This window comes from Seriola aureovittata, chromosome 1 (assembly GCF_021018895.1).
Source record: "Seriola aureovittata isolate HTS-2021-v1 ecotype China chromosome 1, ASM2101889v1, whole genome shotgun sequence".
NCBI lineage: Eukaryota > Metazoa > Chordata > Actinopteri > Carangiformes > Carangidae > Seriola > Seriola aureovittata.
Window position 1 is genome coordinate 15,467,596 of NC_079364.1, and position 11,501 is coordinate 15,479,096.

Genomic DNA, 11,501 nt, shown 5'->3' on the forward strand with positions numbered 1-11,501 from the left:
GTACAATGAGTATTTTACCACAAAGGGTTCCCAGACAATCTGAGTGTGCAGGTCAAACCATGTCATAACAAGTCAGAGGGAATGTACTGACTTAACAGTTTCAGCTTATCATCATTAACTATGTAGATTTATTATCTGCGCACTATAGAGGCATAATATAAATTCATAAATCCAAACTCCTTTAAAACATCTGTGTCTTATGTGGATTATTTTTATCATCATTATTGTGACAGCAAAGGTTACAACTGTGCTTATCTCACACAGGAGGCGGCACAGTGTAACCTGAGCTGCAAAGAGGCGTTACCAGTCCAGTCTCACCCTGTAGTCATTTACTGGCAAATGGAGGAAGTGACTCATCTCACCAAGCCAATGTGAACAATACTAAGGGTGTTATATTCTGAGCACAATCCAAAGAACTTCTAATGAAACTGTTACACCCTCAACCTCTGTAAAAGTCTGACAACAACAAATTGAGGTCAGAAATAAACTGAGTTCTTACAGTCTCCTCCGAACACAAGGCCTGAAAAATCTATAAAAAGTGGGGGAAAGAAGGGGAAATACATGACCATTTCCTCCTAACGATGGTGCTACAGGAAATGTCAGGTGAACATTATGATCATATAGGATTCATCCTCTGGGGCCCATGAATCCATTGCAAATTTTATGGAAATTTTTCCATTCATTTTTGAAAGGTCAGGTAGTTAGCAAAATAATTAGGTATCCTTTAGGGACTATTAATATCTGTGACAACTTCACGTAAGTGTGGCCAGTTCTTGTTGAGATATCTTACTCTTTCCATCCCCAAGCTAGTGCACAGATATAGGATGGATGAGTGTGGGCTCAGTCAAGTGGTTATAAGTGGTTTTATCATGTATATAAAAGAATTCAAAATTCTACCACCTAGCTGGTTCATACGGGCATTGACTGGAAGGTTGAGTCCCATGTCAACAGCCATCGATCCTGCTCCTGTGGCGTCACTGAGGAAAAATCTGTGAATCCCCACCGGCTGCTGAGTCGATGCCCTGTGGTTAACCCTGTGCTTGAACATCACTGCAGAGGAGGGCGAGAACATTGAGTGTCCCTGTGAGCATCGATAAAGTTTCGCTAGTGAATTTACAGTCCAGTCAGTCTTGTGTTGTTTTACTAATGGAAGACGATTTCTGCCTGGAAAAGAAAAAATGGATGAAAAGTTAAATTTAAGAGAATTTATGAAGGAGTAACTCACAGTTATGAGACACTACAATTTCCACTCACCATCACATAAGTTTGACTTAGAATGATGAAATGAAAAAGTCAAAATTGTGAGATGAAAAATCAATATTATACCAAGTGAAATTCATTAGCTAGTGAGTCGACATTTTGACTTACCATCCCATAATATTGACTTAATAAGTTAAAATTTTCTGTAAGAAATGTGACAGGACAGAGTGCACAAGCCCAAGGCTGGATTACCAATTACCTTTTCTGTCTACATAATTTGATTAAACCCAAATTAGCAAGAGATTTGCATTGCTTCGCTACAGTATCAACCATGATAGGTCCTCCATCTTGTCTTCCCTTGAGTCTGCGCCAAAACCTAGTTTTATGACCTTGATTGTTTAATTCGTATTGAGCTAAATTTGTTGTAATGCTGTGTTTCATCACACCAATTCAACATTTTTCTTTGTGTCAAGTAATTAACATCAGGCAAGGTAGTATTATTTCATGGAAGAACTGTAAGGCTGAAACCAATTTTAATAATCCATGCAAGTGAGTTATTTTCGTTAATAACTGATTAATTGAAGAAATTATATTAGGCTTATATGAAGAAAATCAGTGAAAAATAGTCATCATTATTAGATCCAGCGTCATATGAGGTGACTGGTGAGCAGTAACCCCTGGTTTGGATTGCGAAACTGTTTTCTGTTCGTGACATAAACAGGGTGGGATGATGACGTCTGAGGCAGCCGCCATACAAAAAGCGGCTTCATGTGACGTAGACGAACAGTCAGCATTCTTTCTCCACCGAGGCCGGTAGCAGCCACATCTCAGCATTCGTGTTTATGCTATTTTAAAACAAAACCTCACAGGTTTTAACACGACGTTTGAGCTATCTTTTCTATTCAGTGTTTATTTTTTTCTCTTGGTCGACCAAGACAACAGTTAAGCTGACGTTCCGTTTGTAAAGGTAAGGTATTTAGGTGATTTTCCGTGCCTGGCTAACGTTAGCCGACCGACCGGTCCGGTAGGAAGTTCGTTTTAGGCTGATTGTCATGTTACAAGCTGTAAAATACTATTCTGGATTTTCAAGTTTAGCGTTGGCTGACGTCGTTGACCTTTGAAAATTTGTTCCGCAATGGTTTCATGTTCAGGAAAACCTTGTCTGGTCTCAGAGTTGTTTACAGCCTATTAGCCGTTAGCTTACCGGAGGCCTACAGAACAAACCCCCCCAGATGTCGTTGTGTGGACTTCCGGTGTCTGAACAAAGACCTCATAAAATCAGCTGATGTTCTCCTCGGTGAACATAAATCCTTTTTATAACTGAATTCACACCTATTTCTCTGGATTATAGGAAGAATTAATACTTTTATGATCCAAATAAATGTTTTTAGACGTTTTCGGTAAATTTTGATATGACCATTTCGGGATATGAGTAGGAAAACGTAATCGTGAGTAAATTTGAGAAGTGCTTGAGAAATAATATTTCATTCGAAATTACCAACAATAGCTCGGATTATAAATTCACCGACTATGGATCTGGATAAATCCAACAAGGCGCACATGTAATCCATGTTCGATTTCGAAATTTGCGTCCCCCTCGGATAGTGTTTCCTGTATCCAGTGCTGCCCTCCATGATTGGGGTTAGGTTTAGGTAAGATACTTAACACTTTGATAACTCCGGTCAACGTTAGGTTATGGTTAGGAGGAGTAGTTGGGGTTTATAGTTGGGTTGAGGTAATGAGACACAGCGGTTCGGGAACAGACGTCGACATATCACCTCCACCGTCGTGTGCTAAGCTAACACTATCTGTTTCACATTCACTTGTATGGACACGTGTTGGCGCTCATGTGGTCAACAAGTTAGTTAAAATCAAATGAATAGTTGATAATAATCGAATCTACTGTTTCAGGTATCATTGTCGCTCGATTGTAATGTGCTTTATACACCTCGAATCCGGCTCTCTGCAGGCCTTCAAGTCGTAAAAGGCCTTGGTTGCGGGTTCCTAAAACAGGCCTATTATAAAGCCTCTAAAAGAGCTTAAAATTCATTTTCAGATGTCTTAAATATTTCTTTCTTTTTTCTGTATTTGATCTTTAGCAAAGATTGTTCAAATGTTCCAGTACTGTCACAGGCCTCTGATGTTATGTTGTGGGCCTTAAATAAATAGGTTAATCCAGCCATCCATTTTCTGGTGCTTATCTGGATCCCGGTCGTGTTTAATGATTAAGTAATGCTATTATTAGGAGTATACAACGGGCAAGGCGTGACAAAAATGTCCATAAGCGAATGCACTTCATAACTAATTGTTGGCCTTATTGTCATAACTGGTTTTCATGTTTATATTTCCTGTCAAATGTTTGCTTTCATTTTACAGCCGTTAGCTGCCAGCTAATTTTTTTTCTGTATATCCGTCTCTACTTCCAGATCGCTCTTTCCTGCCCCACTCCTAGACCTTTATTCTTTTCAGATATTCTTTGTCAAGCCGCCAAAGTGGAGAGTGTCGTTGCGCCAGGGGGTCCTTCTCGTTTCAGGTAATAGACATAATCACACTTGACTTTATTTTCTTTTACTGAAAAATCCTCTCAAGAAGCTCACATAAAGACTTAGGCTCACATTTCTTATGCTAAGTTAAAACAGTTTTCCTTTTTTTTTTCTTTTTTTTTTTTTGGTATCACAGTGTAGGGGGAGGAGGTGGGGGTGCACCTCAGCACTATCCCAAGACTGTCGGCAACAGGTGATTTTTCCAAATTTTCCTTTCACATAGATCACATAGTCTCTAAGCTTTGTTTCATCTTAAATTCATAAGCCTCACCACTGACCGTAAATTGCATTCCCACATATGTATTATTGTTTTATCAGCACAGCTGGGGGAACTGGGTGTAATTGGCTTCTTTGCCCTATGACTACACCCTGATAAGATGGTGGTTTCCTGTTTTGAGAATAAAGTTTCTCATCTGGAAAATTAACAGCTTCTACAGCTTTTACTTTGAAATTGCACGACCTTCCACCATTTTGACAGTGGCTCAGGTTGATTCTGTGTAGAGCTCAAATGATTAGTCTGTTAATTAATAAGTTAAATAACAGAAAAATAACCGGCAACCATATTGAAAATCAGTTAATTGTTTGAGCAATTTTTAGGCAAAAGTAGTGAAACAATATAAATAGCAGGATTTGCTGCTTCTCTTTGTGACATGTCATACTAAAGAGAATGTCTTTGTGTGACATTTCAAGACGTCACCTTGGGCAGTGCAAGTTGTGATGGACATTTGTTCATTATTTTTTGTCCTCTCTTAAACCAAAAGATTAATCAATCAAAAGAAAAATTGCCAGCTTGAAATTAATGAAAAATGGTAATATCTTGCAGCTTTAATTTGATGTTGCCGTTTTCAATATTTTGGTACAAGAGCTTGCAGCATGTAAACTCTTTGTGTAGAAACCACATGCAATTGCTAGCTGAAATGATTTGGCACCCCACATCAGTAATTTCCTTAATTTGTACATAATACTCTACAATGCTCTATTGCAAATATTTAAATAGCCAACTAATTGGTGACAAATAAATCGCTGAACAATTTACACAGCTCCGTTTCTTCACAATATGTCAAACAAATAACAACCCAGCTGATTTGGGTCGGGTCAGGTCGGTTGCCTTTTACCGGTGGGACTTTCCAGTCTAAAATATTGCCAAATTGCTGACATTTTGCCAATGGCTAATGTTACACTATTTTTTGGAAATCAATTCTTCTTCACCGCTCTAAAACAGTAGTTTCCAGTGGCTGCACAGTGCCACTTCCTGTGTAGGCTGCTGTATTAGTGCAGCAAAGAAGAATTGATTTCATGGGAAAACTGCTGTTTTATTTGGATGTGAAACTATTAAGTTTATTAATGAATTATGTGGCATCAGATCGGTTCATAGACTTGCATACTCGCAGATACCCAATACAGTATTTTAGGCAATATCGGAGGCATTTCTGATACTAGTATTGGAATCTACTTGTAACTCAGTCACCATGGATCAGGGTAGATACCCGAGATATACAGTCATGTTTTCCTGATTTTAAATACTTTTGTATTTTAACAATGGCTATGTTTTGTGTTCATTGCAGCGAGTTCCTGGGGAAAACCCCAGGTTCTAGCGTTCAGAGATGGGTACCTTCTCGAAGCACTAGACGAGATGCCAACTCCTCCAATGAGAAAGGGCAAAATGATGCAATCTTCAGGAAAGTGAGAGGGTACGTTTCCATTTAAATCCATAAATTCTCAGGCACAGATTGTGCACAGGTTTTACACAGTATCACTTAAATGGTCAGCTACGACCAGAATAAGACATTGGAGATAATCTGTCGATATATGAATGTTATTGTATTGTCTTTTAAAAGCTTCTTTAACCCCATGTCCTTCCTCTTCTTCATTAGCATACTTAATAAGCTGACTCCTGAGAAGTTTGACAAACTATGCCTGGAGCTCCTCAATGTGGGTGTAGATTCAAAACTTGTCTTAAAAGGAACCATCTTGTTGGTGAGTATTCTCTTAAACCGTGCTAGTCTATCTCTCCTATAACGTATTAAAATGGACACATAATCTTTTTTTTTTTTTTTTTTTTTTTTTTTTTGTCTCAAGATTGTTGACAAAGCCCTCGAAGAGCCCAAGTACAGCCAGTTATACGCTCAACTATGTCTACGCTTGGCCGAGGATGCACCAAACTTTGAAGATCCAACAACAGAAAGTCAAGCAACACAAAAGCAGAATACTGTAAGGTTTTTTTTTTTTTTTTTTTTTTTTTTCTTCCCTCCTTTTTTGGAACAATAATATTTACATTTTACTACTTTCTGGTATGTTGTGTTTGTCTTATTTTGAACAAATTCTGTTTTACAGACCTTCAGAAGGCTTCTGATTTCCAAGCTTCAAGATGAGTTTGAGAACCGGGCTAAAAATGTCGAACGTAAGTGAAATATATTTGATACATGTGTTTAGTTAAAAAATACAAAATTTGCGTGAATGTATTCATGCATGAATTGTTCATTTTCTTTTTTTTCCCCCCTGTAGTCTTTGACAAACATGATGGCCCACTCACTTCTGAGGAGGAGGAGCAGCGTGCTATTGCAAAGATCAAGATGCTGGGCAACATCAAATTCATCGGCGAACTTGGAAAACTCAACCTTATCCACGAATCTATCCTTCATAAGTGCATCAAAACAGTAAGTTCTGTTGATTTAACATTTAGATATTTATCTCTACTGTAACATTTACATATGTCTCTGTTATTGTAAACCTTTTTTGTATTCTTAATTTCTGTGAGAGCTTCCTGACAGTTAAATTTCCAAAGTCACCTCAACACTTGTGGAAGAAATGAAAGTGGATTGATTAAACATTTCTCATTTCTTTTCAAGCTTTTGGAGAAGAAGAAGAGAGTCCAACTTAAGGATATGGGTGAAGATTTGGAATGCCTCTGTCAGATAATGAAAACAGTGGGACCTAAACTTGATCATGAAAAGGCTAGGGTGAGTATATTGAGGAAATGGTAAAAAAAAGTCCCGTCTTAAAATCCCCGTGTTCCATTTAATAACAAATAAATTCTCTTCTCAGTCTCTGATCGATCAGTACTTTGGCCGCATGCGCTCCTTAACGAACAACAAGGAACTGCCAGCGAGGATTCGTTTCCTGCTGCAGAACATGGTGGAGCTACGAGATAATAACTGGGTGCCTCGTAAGGCTTATGTTGACAACGGACCAAAGACAATCAACCAAGTTCGTCAGGATGCAGTAAAGGTTAGTCTATCTGGTCCACTGTAGGATTAACTTTAGGATGGGCATTCATTAAGAACTGTGCAAGAATGATGTATGGGATCAAATACTTACTGGACTGCTCATTAATATCAGTGTACTGGTCTAGTAGTCTAAAGTCTGCCTGTAGCCTTAGATTCTGATTTGTCTTTGCAGGATCTAGGTGTTTTTATTCCACATTCAACTGATGGAATGAGAAATGAGTTCTTTATGGAAAACTCCTCCTTCCTGCCAACAAGGATCAAGTTTGACAGGGAAACTCTTGGTGGGCTGGCTGATATGTTTGGACAAATGCCTGGTATGTCGCAGTTTTTTCCCCACTTGAGTGACACATTAATAAGGGTTGGTCCTTTCTGTCAGTGTTTTTAATGTTTTGTTGTCTTATTTTGGGTAGGAAGCGGCATTGGTACAGGTCCAGGAGTCATTCAGGACCACTATTCCCCTACAATGGGACGGCATCGCACAAACCCACTCTACAATGGCCATATTGGAAATGGCAACGGTTCACACCAGCCTCAGTTTGAAGCAGGAAACAAGCTTTTCATAAAACCAAACCAGGTACTTACCATATTGTAATTGTTTTTTTGTTTTTTTTGGGGGGGGAGTGGTATTTTTGATTTTTGATTTTTTGGCATGGTGAACGATTGCAGTCATCATTACTAATGCTCATGCTGTTAAATCTCTTCGAAAGGGGCAGAATTCACCGGTTTTCAACCATAAGCAGAATCACTCAGGGCAGATGCAGTCTAAGGATATGCCTTCACGATTCGGCAAGAAAGGGAAACTCAATGCTGATGAGGTACAGCTGCTTTCATTGATAGGCAAAGTTTTTTTTTTTTTTTTTTTTTTTTTTTTGTTTTTTTTTAACTTTTAGTTTGGCGTCTTGAGTTTGTCGCAAGTAGTCCAGGCAGCATTCAAACGTATCCTGTTGTTTCAGCGGAATGATGTTTTATACCTTTCGGTTTAAGAAATGTGAAGTAATATTCTAACCATGTGGCATTTTTCTAAACCTGTTGTTTTCTCTATTCTAGATCAGTCTGAGGCCAGCACAGTCCTTCATTTTGAATAAAAAACAAGTGCCAAAGCTGCAGCCACAGATGACTATGATTCCTCCAAGTGCCCAAGGTTCCCCACTAGGACAGGTAACATTCTTATGTTTAAAACAAAGACATTGAACTGATATGGTAATAGGAAACATACTCATGTGGCCTCTTTTGTACAGCCTCCGCAGCTTGGCTTGAAGACCAATCCTCCTCCGATTCAGGAAAAACCTGCAAAGTCCAATAAAAAAGCTCCTCCTACAAAAGAAGAGTTGCACAAAATGACAGTAAGTTCCTCATAATTCACTCTGTACTTCTTTTCTGCACAATATACTTTCTGTATAGCACATTAAATCTGACTGGTTCTTTTCATCCAAGGAGACACTGGTGACAGACTACCTGAACAACAAGAACATTGACGAGGCAGTGAATGCTGTGAGGGAGATGAAGGCTCCCAAGTACTTTTTGTCTGAGATGCTGAACAAGATCATGGTTCATTCCCTTGACCGTTCGGATGAGGATAAGGAACAAGCAAGTACCCTAATCCATGCACTCTGCACCGAGGGGCTCGTCACAGGTGAAAACCTAATGCAGGTCAGTGTCTTAATGTACAATACTCAGGTAAACCAATATTCAGTACATGTTTCACTGTATGGACATTACTCAGTACAATATTTTGTTTTTTTAACAGGCCTTTCTGAGTGTTCTGGACCAGTGTCCCAAGATTGAGGAAGAAGTCCCACTGGTGAAGTCTTACCTGGCACAGTTTGCAGCACATGCAATCATTGCTGACCTGGTCAGCATTGCAGATTTGGCCCATCAGTTGGAGAACGGTGCACATTTCCCACTTTTCCTGCTCTGCCTGCAGCAGATGGTCAAACTCAAGGACCGTGAGTGGCTGAGTGACCTGTTCCAACAAAGCAAAGTCAACATGCAGAAGATGCTGCCTGGTATGTCCAAACCCATTCTGACCCCATGTTTATAATTAATATGTCATTAATTAGGCTGTCAGTTCATTTTGTATGAGAAACTTGTTTTTTTGATGATACAGTTCAAGGAAAATGAATGAGAATCTCATTTCATTTATTTATTACTCTTGTAGAAATAGACCAGAACAAGGATAGGATGCTGGAGATTCTGGAGGGCAAAGGTCTCAGCTTTTTGTTTCCATTGATGAAACTGGAGAAGGAGCTTCTGAAGCAGATTAAAGTAGATCCCTCTCCACAGTCAATCTACAAGTGGATCAAGGACAACATCTCTCCTAAACTCCACACTGACAAAGGTTTTGTCAACATCCTCATGACCAGGTACAGCAGTGGACAATGTTTCTAATACTGCAATCAGTCTCTCAAATATATTTACATTAAGAGCCAGTGTGTTGTTGTTGTTAAATTTAACACCAAGTATTTTACAGTATATTGATTATTCTCTTGTCTGCCAGCTTCTTGCAGTACATTGCTTATGAAACCAACCCTGACGACGATGAAGAGCAGCTTGCAGCGCCCAGTAAGGAACAGCTGGATGAAGAAAAGCAGCTGTTGCTTTCTTTCAAGCCAGTGATGCAAAAGTTCCTACACGATCACATGGACCTGCAAGTCGGTGCATTGTATGCCCTGCAGGTCCACTGCAATGCCAAGGGTTTCCCCAAAGGTATGCATACCTGTTCTTTAACATAGTAGCTTATGGCTATTATGGCTTTTTTCTTAATGCAGAGAAGTTGGCTAACTTTGGTATGGAAGCTTTAGTGTGTAATGTGTGTAATGGTTACTCTCCTTTTTTCAGGCATGTTACTGCGCTACTTTGTAAACTTTTATGACATGGAAATAATTGAAGAAGAAGCCTTCCTTTCATGGAAAGAGGATATCACCCAAGAGTATCCAGGGAAGGGAAAAGCGCTATTTCAGGTACATTGCTAATAAATATTTTTGTGAAGTTTTTGAAATTGCTCACACAAAATTTAATAACCAGGTTTCGCAGTTTGAAACATTATGTCCCAAATAACATCAGCACAGGGATATGAATGTGCATGTAAATGTATTCATTATAAATAACTTGGGCTGATGGAGATATTGTGTTTATATTGCAGGTGAACCAGTGGCTGACCTGGCTGGAGACCGCAGAAGAGGAGGAGTCAGAGGAGGAAGATTACTGAGGAACAGGCCAAAGCCATGTGTTATCAGGATGCAATGAATGATTGTGTTTTTGTTTATTTCTTTTTACTTTTGTAACTTTTTTTTTTTTTTTTTTTTTTTTTTTTTTGTGCCCTTACCTGTCTCAACCTAACCCCTCCCCCCTCTTGTTTATAAATATTTTCCAACCACTGTTAAAATTCATTTCACTATGAAATGCTTTGCCAGATCAAGCCAGCATCACCACCATCTTGTATTTATGCTTTTCTTTCTAATTTCCTCTCATTTGATGTCCTATAGCAGATGTTTTATACATTTCAATCATCTTGGGTTATGTTTTCTTTATCACTAGGTGGTATTTTGCAGGAAACTGTACCAGCACCAAAACCTGACCCATTTTATCACCTTTTACATCTGGTAGGCGTCACCAAGTGCTGCAGAAACTATTGACTTAAACTGTTTACAATAGAGAAAAGGCTCAAAGAGACTTTCTCAGTGTTTTATCTGTATTTGTTAATCAGTTTTTAGATGCACTTTGCTCAACATCTTGAGTCGTTGCAATAGTAAAATACACTTTCCTTGATTTATCAGTCCTCCTGAGTTGTTGGCTCGAATGATTCATAATGGTTTTCCTGTGCTTGAAAGCAGACCATTTTGTCTCAAATCAAAATCTTAATCAGGATTTGATGATTCTGTAACAATAATGGCCTGTTTTATTTGCACTGTTTGATTTCAGTTACCCACATTTAATCTAATGAAGTTTTTTTTTTTTTTTTTTTTTTTTTTTTTCCCCATGTATGAAACTTTTTTGCTGTTAGGAATGTGTGGCCTTGGCTTTTTTTTTTTTTTTTTTTTTTTTTTTTAATTTATCAATTAATATGGATATACCTCTAACGTATCTCGGACTTTACTTGAATGTCTCGCTTTCAACATCGAGACAGCCAAAGCTTAGTTTCCAGTGCTAGTTGTTCACCACCATGAGTGGAAATTTTAAGTCTGTTTTCCATATTTGTCAAGTTTTTAAATGGTCTTTTTATCTTCATAAAATAACAGAGAATGTACTGTATGTGTACACTTAAACCTTCTTTTGGAGTGTCACTGTAATTTTAAGTGCAACAAGATGAGTGTGCAAGTATAGATCAAGGTTGAATAAAGTTTAACAGTTCACTTCGGTTTCCTAAACTTTTTTTTTTTTATTTTTTTTTATGCCTATTTAATGCCCCAACAGCCATGGGCAGAGGCATTTTTTCCAGGCTGCCTTGTCTTTGACTGGCAACAAATTTGGCATAAATGTTCAGTTGACCTCAAGGATGAAGTGATCATCCCATTCTTTTGAATGCGATAGG

General features: G+C 38.5%; 1 protein-coding gene across 1 annotated transcript; it reads left to right on the forward strand.

The window, feature by feature from the left end:
• Positions 1-3,626: 3,626 nt before the first annotated feature.
• On the forward strand, positions 3,627-11,322 carry eif4g2a (eukaryotic translation initiation factor 4, gamma 2a). Its single transcript, XM_056371891.1, has 19 exons — positions 3,627-3,733; positions 5,309-5,434; positions 5,618-5,720; positions 5,823-5,954; positions 6,078-6,144; positions 6,249-6,400; positions 6,593-6,703; positions 6,789-6,971; positions 7,143-7,284; positions 7,381-7,544; positions 7,678-7,785; positions 8,018-8,128; positions 8,209-8,313; positions 8,405-8,620; positions 8,718-8,976; positions 9,129-9,333; positions 9,468-9,676; positions 9,809-9,930; positions 10,113-11,322. The coding sequence occupies exons 6-19, from the start codon at positions 6,317-6,319 to the stop codon at positions 10,176-10,178; spliced, it is 2,085 nt and encodes a 694-aa protein (XP_056227866.1). The 5' UTR covers positions 3,627-3,733; positions 5,309-5,434; positions 5,618-5,720; positions 5,823-5,954; positions 6,078-6,144; positions 6,249-6,316; the 3' UTR covers positions 10,179-11,322.
• Positions 11,323-11,501: the final 179 nt, after the last annotated feature.